The sequence below is a fragment of the Pelobates fuscus genome, chromosome 8 (assembly GCF_036172605.1).
Source record: "Pelobates fuscus isolate aPelFus1 chromosome 8, aPelFus1.pri, whole genome shotgun sequence".
Taxonomy (NCBI): domain Eukaryota; kingdom Metazoa; phylum Chordata; class Amphibia; order Anura; family Pelobatidae; genus Pelobates; species Pelobates fuscus.
In genome coordinates this window covers 5620422-5639297 of record NC_086324.1, presented here as the reverse complement: position 1 = coordinate 5639297, position 18876 = coordinate 5620422, and the positions used below count along the sequence as shown (strand labels likewise).

Genomic DNA, 18876 nt, shown 5'->3' with positions numbered 1-18876 from the left:
TCTCACTCAATCAGTATAACATTACAGAGAATCTCTCACTCAATCAGGGGTAACATTACAGAGAATCTCTCACTCAATCAGGGGTAACATTACAGAGAATCTCTCACTCAATCAGTATAACATTACAGAGAATCTCTCACTCAATCAGTATAACATTACAGAGAATCTCTCACTCAATCAGGGGTAACATTACAGAGAATCTCTCACTCAATCAGGGGTAACATTACAGAGAATATCTCACTCAATCAGGGGTAACATTACAGAGAATCTCTCACTCAATCAGTATAACATTACAGAGAATATCTCACTCAATCAGTATAACATTACAGAGAATCTCTCACTCAATCAGTATAACATTACAGAGAATCTCTCACTCAATCAGGGGTAACATTACAGAGAATCTCTCACTCAATCAGGGGTAACATTACAGAGAATCTCTCACTCAATCAGTATCACATTACAGAGAATCTCTCACTCAATCAGTATAACATTACAGAGAATCTCTCACTCAATCAGTATAACATTACAGAGAATCTCTCACTCAATCAGGGGTAACATTACAGAGAATATCTCACTCAATCAGTATCACATTACAGAGAATCTCTCACTCAATCAGTATCACATTACAGAGAATCTCTCACTCAATCAGGGGTAACATTACAGAGAATATCTCACTCAATCAGGGGTAACATTACAGAGAATCTCTCACTCAATCAGTATAACATTACAGAGAATCTCTCACTCAATCAGTATAACATTACAGAGAATCTCTCACTCAATCAGGGGTAACATTACAGAGAATCTCTCACTCAATCAGGGGTAACATTACAGAGAATATCTCACTCAATCAGGGGTAACATTACAGAGAATCTCTCACTCAATCAGGGGTAACATTACAGAGAATCTCTCACTCAATCAGTATAACATTACAGAGAATCTCTCACTCAATCAGTATAACATTACAGAGAATCTCTCACTCAATCAGTATAACATTACAGAGAATCTCTCACTCAATCAGGGGTAACATTACAGAGAATCTCTCACTCAATCAGGGGTAACATTACAGAGAATATCTCACTCAATCAGTATAACATTACAGAGAATCTCTCACTCAATCAGGGGTAACATTACAGAGAATCTCTCACTCAATCAGGGGTAACATTACAGAGAATCTCTCACTCAATCAGTATAACATTACAGAGAATCTCTCACTCAATCAGTATAACATTACAGAGAATCTCTCACTCAATCAGTAAAACATTACAGAGAATATCTCACTCAATCAGTATAACATTACAGAGAATCTCTCACTCAATCAGTATAACATTACAGAGAATCTCTCACTCAATCAGTATAACATTACAGAGAATCTCTCACTCAATCAGTATAACATTACAGAGAATCTCTCACTCAATCAGGGGTAACATTACAGAGAATCTCTCACTCAATCAGGGGTAACATTACGGAGAATCTCTCACTCAATCAGTATAACATTACAGAGAATCTCTCACTCAATCAGTATAACATTACAGAGAATCTCTCACTCAATCAGTATAACATTACAGAGAATCTCTCACTCAATCAGTATAACATTACAGAGAATCTCTCACTCAGTGTGTCTCGGTTCCACGCACAGTGTATCAATAGTTTGTGCAGTGTGTCTCGGTTCCTTGTGCAGTGTGTCAGTAGTTTGTGCAGTGTGTCTCGGTTCCTCACAAAGGGACACGTCACACACAAAGCAGTTCTTTATGTGTGAAGAGTGTGTCATCTTTTTTTCCTTTTACAAAATGTGTAGATTGCAGTAGATATTGACACTTTTATAAATTAACCTTGTTATATGCCCTGGCTGTTAGAAAACGAGTCCTGTTACTTCCTGGTTTGTTTAGCTCAGTGAAGCTAAACTCAAGAGGCAGCAATTGCCCAGAGCACCTGCTTTACAAAGACTTCTAATTGAGCTCATTGGGAAGTCTGTGATTGGACAGCCACAGAAAGTTTGGGCGGGGTTAAAAGGGGAGGGCTTGTAAAGGCTGCAGACAAGAGATTTGTAGGTTTTACAAGCCTGTTTTAGATATTATCCAATGCATAAAAAAAAATGCATAATGAAATGCATTTATGTCTTCATTTGAGATATCAATTATTTGTATTTATTTTATTTGTCCAGTGCGGTGTCCCTTTAAATTGTGGATTCCGCTCCATCCCTATAAAGAGCTATGCCTCCTGTACAAGTAGCGTCCGTGGAGCGCTGGTAAATAACTGGCATCAAGTGGGCAACAGAATCTGTAAACTGAAGGGTTGAATAAATAAACAAACAAACAGTCTGTGTCCTGTCACAAAGTGTTGGTTTGAACAATTGAAGGCTGCCATGACTGTTAACATAAAGTGGGAAGTAGTGAGATACAGGCAGTGTTCATTGTGCATTATTGCCTATTCGTTATATAATATAATCCATGATTAACACAGCCCAGATCCACTCCTTTCTTTTGGTTTTACAGGTTTACATTTTACCAGCGGTGTGCTTCCATGGGGCCACACACAGGTACACGTGTGTGATACTCTGTAAACCTATTTTACAGGTTCTGTAAACCTATTTTACCGGTTCAGCTGTATGCTGACATAGGGCTGGAAATATGTACACAATGTATTCCCCGGGTCATTTATTACTGGCAGGAATCCAGAGAGGACTCCCTTAATCCCACTCAATCAGGGTCTGTGCAGCATGAGATTTACTAATAGATTAATCTGTTATAAAACGTAGAATCATTGCAACACGGGGTATTGGTGAGAGATAGATACAATAACAGGTTCTAGACAGGTAAGTGCTGGGCGAAAATAGTGACCAGAAATTAGACGTCACAACTGGGATAACAAGCAAATATTCCGTACTCCGGGGCCAAGCAACATATTGAATTCATGTTGACCCACAAGGTGGGTTTTCCCCCACACAAACAGATCAATGGCACCGGATCCAAGCACAAGACAGAAAGTCCTTAGTCAATCGTGCGGTTAAATGAAACGTCGACATGGACACAGCGAGGGGCACAAAGGTGGGAGACACAAACTCATTTTGTGCCAAACGAGGCACATCTAATTCTGCAGGTATATATACACACACACACACAAGTGTAACAAAAAGAGACTTTAATGTGTCACATGGCACAAGATGCAGAGCCTCCCACCATGCCGAAATATCTGCCAGGAAGTTGCTGATTGAAAATAAAGGTTGTGGCTGTTTGTACCAAGATATAAGCTGGTTGTCTTTTTCCTTGCTGTAACATGTATGTACGTAGTGGGGAATCGCGATGCAGCCTAGAACAAAATCTAACCCCATTAAACCCCCCAATAACGACAGACCACTTAGTATGGATGAAACAGGCCACAGCATTTATTATCACAACTAAATTACTGCATAACACATCCATAGCTTTATTTATTAAATCTCTTCTTTTCTGTAACCAAAACATTAGACATAAATAAGCATAAATTAACATATATACATATATAACTCCACCCATAGTGTTATACAGTGACCCAACCGTCCTTGCCAATAAAAACATGGAGTGGTTCCTAATCACCACTCCCTCTCACCTCCCCCCTCGTCATAAAAATCCTTCCAGGGGTGTGGCCTAACCACAGGAGCGGATAGTCGCATGGCCTCAGAGCTCCGGCCAAACGACAAGCAAAAACCCTTAAAAATCGAGGCAAAGGGCACCCAAAAAGCCCCAACTACAGATTTAATGGGCAAGAAAACGAAACGGCTCAAACCTGACCGGCCCCAAAAGGGGCGAAGCATCGGGGACCTCTGGCAGCAGGCACGCGGCGCCCAGGAGGCCGCAATGGCGTCCCTTCATGGAGGCTGCTCCGACTTCTCCGACGGACTGTCGGATGAGGAGGACGGAGACCACATGATGGCAACAGTAAGGCAGCCAGCAGTGAGAACGGAGCCCCCGCACAAGACACCCGACGCCGCCCCAGTGACACTGGCAGCCATCAGGGAGATCATGGCGGACTTCCAAACGAAAATCTCGGCGGATGTGGCCTTGCTTCGAAAAGACCTGCGGGGACTGACAGGCCGTCTTGGGGAGATGGAACATACCACTCAGACCCACACAAAACAAATCACCGAACTGCAGCAAAAAGTAGAAGAGCTCACACAACAGAGCCGCAAGTATGAAAATAAATTTGATGCACTGGAAGACAAGCGAAGGCAGAAAAACCTAAAACTCAGGGGGGTAGGGATGTCGGTACCACCGGAGGAACTCCCGCATTTTGCTAGGCGCCTCCTGACAGCCATACTTACACCAAAGCAAGCCAAAGCAATGCAACTAGAGGGAATATTCCGACTCCCGATACCTGCCAAGGCACCACCCGCAGCTCCGGGAGACCTAGTGCTGCAGTTCCAAAGCCTGAAGGAAAAAGCAGCCGTGCTGGCGGCCATCAGGGGTCAAACCCCATACCACTTCGAGGGGATGGCCCTGACCTTCTTCGCTGATCTATCCGGAGGAACCCTCGCTTGGAGACGGTCTCTTCGACCCCTTACCTCTCAACTACGCGAGAAGAACATCAGCTACCGCTGGAGCCAAGCCCGGTCGCTTCTAATACCTCACGGAGAAACAGTCATCACCATCCGAGACCTGTCGGACGCAACAAATCACCTGCAGACGCTGGGGTTGCCACTGGACTTGCTACGCCCAACAAACCCTCACGGCTGGAATCCCGAGGCCACACGGGACTTTGTGCCCAGGATCAAGGCCCATACCTCTCGAGCCGAGGCCACAACCTGATCACGCAGAAGGCTAACCCAGCGAAACCGGGATGTCCCCTAACAACACCTGGCCCCAAGCACCCCTGGACTCCATCCCTTCTGCTGGGCACGGACTGATAGAGAACCCATAAACCGAAGAACACAGAGGTATAATCCTAAAGCCTCTGTCATTAGAGACAAGACAACGCTCTGGCCTACAGTGCTAGAAATTATGGATAATCTGATAACCATACGTAAGACTCAAGGACTGATGGATTATCTTTGCTTATGTGGTTTCCCCCTTTTTTTTTTTTTTTTTTTTTTTTTTTGTTTTGTTTTTTTTTTTTTTATTTGTGTACCCGTATAACCTGGCAACCTGGGCCGGACGACTACCCTAAATTTTACTGAGACGCCTGTTTTCGATTGTCATTGCAAATGTCATATGTAATCTCTGTTTACCGGGGTCTCTTTACTGTTACTACAGCTGCGCACGGTTGTTATTTCTCCCCTCCCCCCCCCCCCCTTTTCTTTTTTTTTTTCCTTTTCTCTCTTTTCCCTGTCTTAAGTTATTTGTTCTACCACTGCCTCGGCTATGCAAATTAGCACTACGCTCACGACCACTCTGTAATTGCTACAGTGATTCCAAGTCCCAGCTGACTGTTAGCCATGATAATGCAACGCCACATTGAGCGACCACACTTCCATACCCCATGCCGCCAATCACTCGCTTGCACGCACGACAAACTGGAGGCCGCTGCCTCCATGTGGCCACAAGGGTCCCCCTGGCACGTACACATGTATGCCACCAACAAGGTGCCACTCAATCAAATAAGCAATCATTGAGTTCTCACCTGAGACCCGCGCATAAGGCCTCACATTCTGATACGCGTCCACGAAACCAAATGGCTCAATATACTCCCTCAGTTAGCCTCACCAGACGTTTTTTGACGTGTCAGTTCGGCAGGCCCGCAAGGGCATGGACCCCAACTGTGCCCCTCTATTATACGGACCGCTAGAGCAGTACATAGGAACTGGCCATTTGATGTGACCCTTACAGCGCGCTAATAAATAGGCACGCCATCCCGCCAATCTCTTGGCACTTATGCCATACTAGTGCAGCTTCCCCTTAAAGGAAAGGCCAACCGACACTTGACTGCACTATAATCGTACTATCCACGTTGCACACAAAGCTTATTCCACACACCATGTTTTGTTTTTTCCATTGTCTAATCCTCATACATTTATAGCCAAAAAACATTGTACTATATACTCATCACTCACTTATACTACACTGTATGAACGCTGAATAACTATTTACCTGAAAAACTGTGCAAGTCCTTCTCACGCCATGCTTATGTTATATTATGTTTTTATATTCACGCTTGGGACTGCTGTTGTGGCACTCCAAGCTCTGTTGTATTCAATTGCACGACAAAAATAAAGAATTAAAAAAAAAAAAAATCCTTCCAATGCCTGCCATCAGCCGACCTTATCCACGCTCGATGGACACGAGACCTCAGGCAACCTAAAGTTAAACCTTTAGAGCAGGGGAGGTTTGAGACCTTAAAAAACTTGTTCATCTCATTCCATCTACTTAAACGTAACCTCAAACTCAATTGGCAAGGACATACCCCCGGCTAGCTGCGACAAAATATAGTATAGGGCGGGCGGGAGGGAAGCTGTTTGCTTGCCCGAATCCCAAGTGGCACTGAGGTAAGACCTCCCCCACACTGTCTTACACAGAACATAATCACACCCACAGATTCTTCCCAACCAATTGCAATGCATCTATCCCCACACTCCTACATGTGCCCTTGTCCGCTTAGCTGCGCTATCTCCCCAGGGCCTAGATCTGCTTTAATGTGAATGCTGGTGTATAAAGGGACTCGAAGCCCAGGTCACACCACTTAGTATGGTGATCAGCTGTGCAAGTTAGTGGAAATACCAACGGCGATATTAGAATCCAGAAAATAAAACCAGCTAATTATTGGAAACATTTTAAATAAAAAAATACAACACCCTAATTGCATAGGCCTGTACACACTTTCATAATGGGAACTCTGGTTGTGTTTCTGCTGGTATGTACATACATCTTCTTTAAGTTAAAGTCAATCTGACGACAGATCACATATAATAATATTATATAATACACCCATTGTGCAGCGCAGTCATATTATATAATGGTGCTTTATACATAGTAATTGTACAGCCTTAGCATACTAGTTATATAATACACTGGTGAAACAGTAATATTATACAGTATACACCCTCACATGCTCAAATTTATTTGGAATCTTGTTCTATCCCAGGAGCTTGCAATCTAATGAGAGAGTTTGTGCCGTTACACCATTCTTTTCTTTCTCTGTCCTTCGCAGAGACGGCCTCGATGATGCAGACAGCCAGGGGGATGGCAGTCAACCAGACAACATATCCATAGCGTCACGGACATCGCAGAACACAGTGGACAGTGATAAGGTATGATGACCACTGTGCAAGAGGAGTGGCTCCCTGTATTATATGCTGACAGTCAGTAAAAATTGTGCTTTACAGAAATATAGAATGTATTTATTATTTTACAATGACTGTATTGCAATGTCCACTGGGGCCAGACACAGGTCATTTTTTATTATTACAGAAAATAACAGATTACAAAATAATAGACAAAAATATATTATATGCAAACATTTTTCTATGGAGCATCCGTCTTTAGTTCTCTTAGTTCGCAAGCACGACTTACCTGCTGAGACCACACACAAACTGAGGGTCTGAAACTCTCCCCGTCAGCAATTTTGTGAAGTTCAATGCTTGCACATTATGTCACGGTTTGTGAATACACACTTCATATTCACTGAGTTTTGCAGTTTGGAAAACGGAAATTCTTATAGAAAATTTTAGGCAACAGCTGATCTGGATAAATTCTCCTATTAACCTATCTTACCATGTTATTTGTTTTAGTCTGGGGTTTTGTGGTTTTACTTTAATTTGCTGCAAGTCTTCTTTACCTGCTTGGTGTTTGTTTTGAAAGATGCCCGCCCCCGTGGAGTAAGAATATTCCAGGAGCAGTGTTTAATATAGGTATTACAAACTACACACAGGGCTATACTATGCATTATTATTATTTTAAAGAGCTGGTGAGCAGTAATGAGTAATTAGAGATTGATTAGGACAGTCTGTGATTAATACTTGGTTAATTATTCTGAAGCCATTGAATGTGGGGGTAAGATCAGTTAAAGCGCCTCTGTCATGTATCTTATAGCAGCCCTGTGGCTGTCAATCAGTCTGGGCTGGGGAAGAAAAGGAGGGCAGACACGAGATCTGTAGGTTTTACAAGATTTTTTTTTTAGATATTATCCAATGCAAAAATGCATCATTCAATTATATTTCCATTTTAGTGTTCCTTTAATGATTATACTTCCTCTTACTTTTATTTCTATTTATTAGTTTTTAGGCTTGTTTGTTTTTTTGCTGGATCTCAGTATCTGGGCGCCGCCATTTTGTCCTCTCTGCCCATGATGCCTGCTGTGTGCCTTCTGTGGGATTGAGTTTTCTGATGGATTGTGGGTAAACCTGATTGGTTACTGAAATAGAACCTTGCTTTAAGCTCCACCCATGTTGTGTAACTTCTACTGATTTACACGAGGAAAAATGGTTCCTGTATTTCTATGTATTTAATGAAAAGTAATGAAGAGAGATTCGACACAGGGAGCTGTAAAGAAACAGATTAGATTGAGTTTATTTTTGGTGACAGTGGAGCAATGCTACATTAGGTGCAGCCCTAACCCATACATCCAGTCTGATGGAGGAAGCGACGCTCGTGATGTAAAACGCGGAGATGGTGGTGGAAACGCGATGCTCAGCCACAGGGACAACACTTTATACAGTTAGACTCCTACTAGGTTTATCCACTAAACTCCACATTTTGCAGATTGAGTCCCTATGGTAAAACTGATGGATAAAATCAACAGATTGTGATTCTGGTTCACATGGAAAATCTCTCCATCCAGCAATTGGTTTCTCAGGTTTTCCATTTGAATTTAATCCGATTTCAATTCACTGGGAAATCCTGACAGTTTTCACTTTAGGGGGATCAGCCGTCAGCCGTCTACAGTGGAGATAAAATATTAAAAGATAATGCTCACCTCAAACTATTTAATATAATAAATCTTTCATCAATTCCAGAAATCAAATACATTTTTTGTCAAATTAAGTATATCTAAAAAAGAAAAACAAATTTGAAAACCACCTTTAGTAAATAAGAGGATCGTTCGCCCATATAAATACCTTTTATATGGGAGACAGTTATTGGGTCAGACGGTGTATGAATGTGACAGTTATTGGGTCTGACAGTGTATGAATGTGACAGTTATTGGGTCTGACGGTGTATGAATGTGACAGTTATTGGATCAGATGGTGTATGAATGTGACAGTTATTGGGTCAGACGGTGTATGAATGTGACAGTTATTGGGTCAGACAGTGTATGAATGTGACAATTATTGGGTCAGACGGTGTATGAATGTGACAGTTATTGGGTCAGACGGTGTATGAATGTGACAGTTATTGGGTCAGACGGTGTATGAATGTGACAGTTATTGGGTCAGACGGTGTATGAATGTGACAGTTATTGGGTCAGACAGTGTATGAATGTGACAGTTATTGGGTCAGACAGTGTATGAATGTGACAATTATTGGGTCAGACGGTGTATGAATGTGACAGTTATTGGGTCAGACGGTGTATGAATGTGACAGTTATTGGGTCAGACGGTGTATGAATGTGACAGTTATTGGGTCAGACGGTGTATGAATGTGACAGTTATTGGGTCTGACGGTGTATGAATGTGACAGTTATTGGGTCTGACGGTGTATGAATGTGACAGTTATTGGATCAGACGGTGTCTGAATGTGACTGTTATTGGGTCAGACAGTGTGTGAATGTGACAGTTATTGGATCAGACAGTGTGTGAATGTGACAGTTATTGGATCAGACGGTGTATGAATGTGACAGTTATTGGGTCAGACGGTGTATGAATGTGACAGTTATTGGGTCTGACGGTGTATGAATATGACAGTTATTGGATCAGACAGTGTCTGAATGTGACAGTTATTGGATCAGACAGTGTATGAATGTGACCGTTATTGGGTCAGACAGTGTATGAATGTGACCGTTATTGGGTCAGACAGTGTATGAATGTGACCGTTATTGGGTCAGACGGTGTATGAATGTGACAGTTATTGGGTCAGACGGTGTATGAATGTGAAGGTTATTGGGTCAGACAGTGTATGAATGTGACAGTTATTGGGTCAGACGGTGTATGAATGTGACAGTTATTGGGTCAGACGGTGTATGAATGTGACAGTTATTGTGTCTGATGGTGTATGAATGTGACAGTTATTGGATCAGACGGTGTCTGAATGTGACTGTTATTGGGTCAGACAGTGTGTGAATGTGACAGTTATTGGATCAGACAGTGTGTGAATGTGACAGTTATTGGATCAGACGGTGTATGAATGTGACAGTTATTGGGTCAGACGGTGTATGAATGTGACAGTTATTGGGTCTGACGGTGTATGAATATGACAGTTATTGGATCAGACAGTGTCTGAATGTGACAGTTATTGGATCAGACAGTGTCTGAATGTGACAGTTATTGGATCAGACAGTGTATGAATGTGACCGTTATTGGGTCAGACAGTGTATGAATGTGACCGTTATTGGGTCAGACAGTGTATGAATGTGACCGTTATTGGGTCAGACGGTGTATGAATGTGACAGTTATTGGGTCAGACGGTGTATGAATGTGACAGTTATTGGGTCAGACGGTGTATGAATGTGAAGGTTATTGGGTCAGACAGTGTATGAATGTGACAGTTATTGGGTCAGACGGTGTATGAATGTGACAGTTATTGGGTCAGACGGTGTATGAATGTGACAGTTATTGTGTCTGATGGTGTATGAATGTGACAGTTATTGGGTCTGACGGTGTATGAATATGACAGTTATTGTGTCTGATGGTGTATGAATGTGACAGTTATTGGGTCAGACGGTGTATGAATGTGACAGTTATTGTGTCTGATGGTGTATGAATGTGACAGTTATTGGGTCTGACAGTGTATGAATGTGACAGTTATTGGGTATGACTGTGTATGAATGTGACAGTTATTGGGTCTGACTGTGTATGAATGTGACAGTTATTGGGTCAGACAGTGTATGAATGTGACAGTTATTGGGTCAGACAGTGTATGAATGTGACAGTTATTGGCTCAGACAGTGTATGAATGTGACAGTTATTGGGTCAGACGGTGTATGAATGTGACAGTTATTGGGTCAGACGGTGTATGAATGTGACAGTTATTGGGTCAGACAGTGTATGAATGTGACAGTTATTGGCTCAGACAGTGTATGAATGTGACAGTTATTGGGTCAGACAGTGTATGAATGTGACAGTTATTGGGTCTGACGGTGTATGAATGTGACAGTTATTGGGTCTGACTGTGTATGAATGTGACAGTTATTGGGTCAGACGGCGTATGAATGTGACAGTTATTGGGTCTGACGGTGTATGAATGTGACAGTTATTGGGTCAGACAGTGTATGAATGTGACAGTTATTGGGTCAGACAGTGTATGAATGTGACAGTTATTGGGTCAGACAGTGTATGAATGTGACAGTTATTGGGTCAGACAGTGTATGAATGTGACAGTTATTGGGTCTGACGGTGTATGAATGTGACAGTTATTGGGTCCGACTGTGTATGAATGTGACAGTTATTGGGTCAGACGGCGTATGAATGTGACAGTTATTGGGTCTGACGGTGTATGAATGTGACAGTTATTGGGTCAGACAGTGTATGAATGTGACAGTTATTGGGTCTGACGGTGTATGAATGTGACAGTTATTGGGTCTGATGGTGTATGAATGTGACAGTTATTGGGTCTGACGGTGTATGAATGTGACAGTTATTGGGTCAGACAGTGTATGAATGTGAGAGTTATTGGGTCAGACAGTGTATGAATGTGACAGTTATTGGGTCTGACGGTGTATGAATGTGACAGTTATTGGGTCAGACAGTGTATGAATGTGACAGTTATTGGGTCAGACAGTGTATGAATGTGACAGTTATTGGGTCTGATGGTGTATGAATGTGACAGTTATTGGGTCTGACGGTGTATGAATGTGACAGTTATTGGGTCAGACTGTTTAGAGTAGACAAACGTTAGCTTTTTTTTTTCTTACATTTTTCTTAAATGAAGTACATGTAAAAAAAACATTTCCTTTGAAAACTTGATTAAAGCGTAATAGTATTAACACTAGTTTTGAGATTACCGTTGTGTGTACGATGGTCCGCGATGTCAGTGGTGAGAAGCTGCATGTTAGGGAGGATGCAGGACTCACTGCAGGTAGGACAGACAGCCACCATCTTTTCCAGCTGATCGGCTGAGCATGTAAAGTGCTGCCCCTCAGTATGTAGCCTGGAAACCAATTAATTAATCAGGTAGTTCCTTAAGATTCCTCTATGTTTGATTATGCCATTATTTTCAGAGTAGGATTTTTCATGTACTGCCCAGCAGCAGGAAGGAAAGCTGGATGTGTGGAGGTCATGGTGGAGCTGAGATCCTCGGCTGGGGAGCTTTCTCTCTCTCTCTCTCTCTCTCTCAGAGTAAATAGATGTTAAAGGGGCATCTCTGGTCCCGGCACATCATCCTATAATTGTGAATCACAAGACGGTCCTGACTTCCATGTGATCTGGCTGCAGGCAGGCTGTGTGACAAACACTCCTCCCTCCGCAAGGTCCCTGCCCTGCTCAGCCTGCATGCTGTCACTCCCGGGAGAACACACTCACACCATGAAACGCTGGCTGCAGCCTAAGCAGCCTCCCAAGGCAACCGCTGTAAGTACCTGGGGCCGGTGCTACTACTAAAAGGGTTAAATGGAATGTGCATGTATGGACTGATCAGGGTTAATGTTCCTTCCAAAACTCCAATAGTAATCATTTCCTTGAAATTGATTATTTCTTTAAATATGGCCAGGAAATGGTTAATATTGGAATGTGAAGTTCCAAACTGCTTTCTAGGCGTTTGCCAAGTTTGTAACAACTTGTGTGTATATAGGAAAGAAACCCTATGTGAAGGATTGGGGGAGAATCTGTCTGTCAGTTATGTAACCTGGTTATAATAGTCCTATAATTAATTTATTAACCGTCTCACTCTGTATTGATTGCTTCTAATATCTTCAATAAAGACACACGCAGTTTGAACCTTAATAAAAATAATTCAGAGAAAACTACGCTCTCTATAGTGATACAGAGCTCGCGGTCTGAGTGATCCCGCTGCTCTCTATAGTGATACAGAGCTCGCGGTCTGAGTGATCCCGCTGCTCTCTATAGTGATACAGAGCTCGCGGTCTGAGTGATCCCGCTGCTCTCTATAGTGATACAGAGCTCGCGGTCTGTGTGATCCCGCTGCTCTCTATAGTGATACAGAGCTCGCGGTCTGAGTGATCCCGCTGCTCTCTATAGTGATACAGAGCTCGCGGTCTGAGTGATCCCGCTGCTCTCTATAGTGATACAGAGCTCGCGGTCTGAGTGATCCCGCTGCTCTCTATAGTGATACAGAGCTCGCGGTCTGAGTGATCCCGCTGCTCTCTATAGTGATACAGAGCTCGCGGTCTGAGTGATCCCGCTGCTCTCTATAGTGAAACAGAGCTCGCGGTCTGAGTGATCCCGCTGCTCTCTATAGTGATACAGAGTGCTACATAACCGTGATACAGAACCGGTCCTGTTACTTCCTGGTTTGGTTAGCTCAGTGGAACTGAACTCAAAAGGTAGCAATTACTCAGAGCACCTGCCCTGCAACAACTTCTTATTGCATTGAGCTGCATTTGGAAGGCTGTGATTGGACAGACACAGAAATTCTGAGCGTAGTTAGATATACCCCCAGTGACAAGATTACATGAGCGTACTTGCTTTCATTGCTGGTAGATCTACTAAATATTTTTACTTTTTTTTTTTTTTTTGGCTTTGGACTGTGGAGTGTCACTTTAAGCAAAATATTGGTTGATGGCTGGCTGTACATCATGGGAGTGATAATTGGCAGTAGCTGCAGCGCGGGTGCTGCCTGGCACTGTATTAATGCAGTGGTGTATGTTGCAGTTCCATGTTGTCTGGCCATGCCTCTGTAGTAACATAAACATAGAATGTGACGGCAGATAAGAACCATTCGGCCCATCTAGTCTGCCCAATTTTCTAAATACTTTCATTAGTCTCTGGCCTTATCTTATAGTTAGGATAGCCTTATGCCTATCCCATGCATGCTTAAACTCCTTTACTATAGAAACATGCTTTGTAGCACCTATAGTTCCAGATGTTGGTTGGCTGTGTATTAGAGTGTTACTGTCCATTACATACAGAACACCATTTCATAGAGGTTTCACTCCAGCAATGCAGGGGTTAATCCTTCTCACCTAATATATTGCATGCTCGTTATAGATTTGTAATGGAGAGCAAAGTCCGCTGACAGATTCTGTAATTTGGGAGACGCCCTAATTGTAGTAAATATAGAAGTGTCTGAATGTTCGCCTGAATCACGTTCACTGCTGGGACCCATTACTTGCGTTACGCCAGCTCGTTATTCCAATAGAGAAATGACGCCTTGATATTCTCACCACTAGTTAAACACATTGGCTCTTTAAAAGCCATCTAATACCCCGTCTGATACCTAGACAGGGATTCCCCATGTAACTGCCATGTCTTGCATCATACGAATCACATGTGACATGATATGGGTTGGTCTGGTGAACCTGTACGACTATCAGCTTGGGCTGGTGGAGGAGGTAATATATAGTGCCGATCTCTGCCCTTAGTGACACTTTATGGAGCTAACAAGGAATGGCCCTTATCTAATCAGACAGTCCAAGATCTCTGTGTCACTGGCTGCTTAGTTAGCATTTACCATCTGCTTGCAAAGTAAAAGGAAATAAAATGTCAGATCTCCATACTCCAGGGATCACAAACTGCAGGTGCCATCACTCTCAGCCAGACTACAGATTAAAAATATCAGGAAAAAAAGAGCAAAAAGTCTGAGGAATAAAGTGTCAAAACACGTTCTTTACAAAAAAAGGTGTAATCAAGTCCCCAGTGTGGTGTATATATGGAGTGTGCACTAACTGACACAAATGAGAACGTGTATGTGATATTACTAAATCTATGGGGTGGAATCAGGAACAATCAGCAAGGACATCACACATTCTGGGTTCTTACCCTGTGACCTGTTTGCAGTTCTGTTATCAGTTTTACGAATTAAGCGAATAATTCTGTTTTTTCCAGTCCTTGCATGTGTGCAGTGACTAGCGAAGCGCTGTGATTACAGTGTACTGGTGGCTGAAAGGTTAAGCCATAAGATTGTGGGTCATGGTGTTACAGGTAAATATTACACCTGCACGGTATCCTCCAGAGGTAACATGGCAGCCAACGCTTAATAACCTGCTCCTCTTCTGGGGCGAGAGCTTTGCCTTCTGTACTTTAAATGACCCAAATATTTCTGTTTGTAAATTGCATTCTGCCAGTGAAGGGTTAATCTCTGTTGGTTGCCATGGAAACCTGCTATCAGCTGCTTGTCCGTGATGTCACGGGCCCTGCAGCTGCGCTGCTCTCAGGAGCACCTGTCTCAGGTACAGTGCATCCCAGACGCTTGGCGGATTACGGAGCCGGGGTCTGCACCCAGGTTGGATGGGAGGCATGCCTGGCTGGCTCTGTAACTTGACGTGTTCTTGGTTTGAACCTGTGGGTGTCTGCGGTTTCCTGCTGGTCTCTAAGGGGTTTATCCAGTAATCCAGGAGGTGCAGGAAGCGACAAGGTAACTGCGAGTTTCCGCCAGTTTAGTAGGAGGTGATTTAATGAAACAGGATTTGTGGGAATTGCAAGGGGTGCACTCAGGAGGATGCCGTGGGGCAGTAGCTGCGATTCTTTACTCCTGTCTGCTCCTAGATTTTAACAATCCACTTTATAAACTCCCATCACTTAGAATATAGGGATGTATTCACTACACAGTGAACAGAGCTGATTTCAAAACAGAAAATGGGCTGCAATGGTCGAGGTGGATAAAATAATTGTATTTATTGGGGGAAGGGGGATTTAATTTAGTTAGTCTGTCTGCATAGTGATTAAAAACTTTAACAGTATGTGTGTCGAGTGCACACAGTGTGATTGTCCCTATGGAGAGCGATACAACAGCCACATTTTGATTCTCTTTTTCTATGTGTATGTTTTATCATTTTAATTGAATGAAGCAGATACAGTCCCCCTTCCCCCCCCACCCCGCACGGTGTTTGTGCTGCTGTCCTAACGCCAGTCTCTCCTCTTTCTTGTAGTTGTCTGGCGGTTGCGAGCTGACCACGGTGCTCCAGGATTTCATTGCGATTCACAGTAATGAGCTGAGCGTACAGGGTGGGCAGACAGTGGAACTGCTCGAGAGGCCAAGTGACCGGCCTGGCTGGTGTCTGGTGCGGACGACAGACCGGAGCCCCCCGCAGGAAGGGCTAGTACCCAGCAGCGCTCTGTGCATCTCTCACTCCCGCAGCAGTGTGGAAATGGAGTGTTTCTTCCCATCAGGAAAAGGTAAGAAGGGGCCAAGTCCTAATATTTCTGGGCCTCCCTTCACAGCGTCCATGGCTGCTCAATACAATGTCTACAGTGATTCTGCCATTGGGGGTGAGATGCCAATACTGGGGATTTTCCTACGTTGGCAGGCTGTATTAAGAGTTGCTTTTCTGTTTGTTTTATTTTATGATAAATTTATTTTAATTTTATTTTTGACCTATTTTCCCACCATTTTTACTATGTGGTGTTTGACTTAGCTTGGACTAGTGATTTTTGGCAATGGGCAAATTTCAAGGTTTTATTTATGTTGCCAAGCTGTTTACCTGCAATCCGTCAGCCAGCCATTTATGATAGATTTACTCGCCTGCCTGGGCTCCCCTCACAATGCTGCCTGTACACAGCCACACGCTGTGTGTATGCTGAAAGCTGTTGCAGTGTGGTTTGGGCCCTGGTTCCTTTCATCATATGTAGTAAATGCTGAACTACTGGGCAGGATTTATGGGATATGTTTTTTTTATTTTATTTTTATCTAATATTGTGCCTGATTTAAATATCTCAAGACCATATTGTAACCCCTTAAGGATTATAATTTGGTGATTAATAGCCCTGTACTGGTATGGACTATTCTGCTCAATTTACAGCTGTATACAGCCTTGCATTAATTGAGTACTCCCTCTTACATGTAAGCTCATTGAGCAGGGCCCTCAATCCCTCTGTTACTGTGTCACTATACCCCGCTCCCTCTTACATGTAAGCTCATTGAGCAGGGCCCTCAATCCCTCTGTTATTGTGTCACTATACCCCACTCCCTCTAACATGTAAACTCACTGAGCAGGCCCTCAATCCCTCTGTTACTGTGTCACTATACCCCACTCCCTCTAACATGTAAATTCACTGAGCAGGGCCCTCAATCCCTCTGTTACTGTGTCACTATACCCCACTCTCTCTAACATGTAACCTCACTGAGCAGGGCCTCAATCCCTCTGTTACTGTGTCACTATACCCCACTCCCTCTAACATGTAAACTCACTGAGCAGGGCCCTCAATCCCTCTGTTACTGTGTCACTATACCCCACTCCCTCTAACATGTAAACTCACTGAGCAGGACCTCAATCCCTCTGTTACTGTCACTATACCCCACTCCCTCTAACATGTAAACTCACTGAGCAGGGCCCCCAATCCCTCTGTTACTGTCACTATACCCCACTCCCTCTAACATGTAAACTCACTGAGCAGGCCCTCTATCCCTCTGTTACTGTGTCACTATACCCCACTCCCTCTAACATGTAAACTCACTGAGCAGGCCCTCTATCCCTCTGTTACTGTGTCACTATACCCCACTCCCTCTAACATGTAAACTCACTGAGCAGGGCCTCAATCCCTCTGTTACTGTGTCACTATACCCCACTGCCTCTAGCATGTAAACTCACTGAGCAGGGCCCTCAATCCCTCTGTTACTGTGTCACTATACCCCACTCCCTCTAACATGTAAACTCACTGAGCAGGGCCCTCAACCCCTCTGTTACTGTGTCACTATACCCCACTCCCTCTAACATGTAAACGCACTGAGCAGGGCCTCAATCCCTCTGTTACTGTCACTATACCCCACTCCCTCTTACATGTAAACTCACTGAGCAGGCCCTCAATCCCTCTGTTACTGTGTCACTATACCCCACTCCCTCTAACATGTAAGCTCACTGAGCAGGGCCCTCAATCCCTCTGTTACTGTCACTATACCCCACTCCCTCTTACATGTAAACTCACTGAGCAGGCCCTCAATCCCTCTGTTACTGTGTCACTATACCCCACTCCCTCTAACATGTAAACTCACTGAGCAGGGCCCTCAATCCCTCTGTTACTGTGTCACTGTACCCCACTCCCTCTAACATGTAAACGCACTGAGCAGGGCCTCAATCCCTCTGTTACTGTCACTATACCCCACTCCATCTAGCATGTAAGCTCACAGAGCAGGGCCCCCAATCCCTCTGTTACTGTGTCACTATACCACACTCCCTCTAACATGTAAACTCACTGAGCAGGGCCCTCAATCCCTCTGTTACTGTGTCACTATACCCCACTCCCTCTAACATGTAAACTCACTGAGCAGGGCCCTCAATCCCTCTGTTACTGTGTCACTATACCCCACTCCCTCTAACATGTAAACTCACTGAGCAGGCCCTCAATCCCTCTGTTACTGTGTCACTATACCCCACTCCCTCTAACATTTAAACTCACTGAGCAGGACCCTCAATCCCTCTGTTACTGCGTCACTATACCCCACTCCCTCTAACATGTAAACTCACTGAACAGGGCCCTCATTCCCTATGTTACTGTGTCACTATACCCCACTCCCTCTAACATGTAAACTCACTGAGCAGGCCCTCAATCCCTCTGTTACTGTGTCCCTATACCCCACTCCCTCTAACATGTAAACTCACTGAGCAGGACCCTCAATCCCTCTGTTACTGTGTCACTATACCCCACTCCCTCTAACATGTAAACTCACTGAACAGGGCCCTCAATCCCTCTGTTACTGTGTCACT

General features: G+C 43.7%; 1 protein-coding gene across 7 annotated transcripts in view; it reads left to right on the top strand.

Moving 5' to 3' along the window:
• The window catches only part of KALRN (kalirin RhoGEF kinase), a 413233-nt gene that overhangs the window by 240730 nt on the left and 153627 nt on the right, over positions 1-18876 (top strand). For 5 of the 7 annotated variants that reach the window (XM_063429172.1, XM_063429174.1, XM_063429173.1 and 2 more), the window contains exons 33-34: positions 7117-7216; positions 16105-16351. In XM_063429172.1, coding sequence (XP_063285242.1) covers positions 7117-7216; positions 16105-16351 — 347 coding nt within the window. Of the gene's footprint in view, positions 1-7116; positions 7217-12400; positions 12629-15532; positions 15591-16104; positions 16352-18876 lie in introns of those variants that run through there. The other 2 variants (XM_063429176.1, XM_063429178.1) reach the window with 2 other exon arrangements.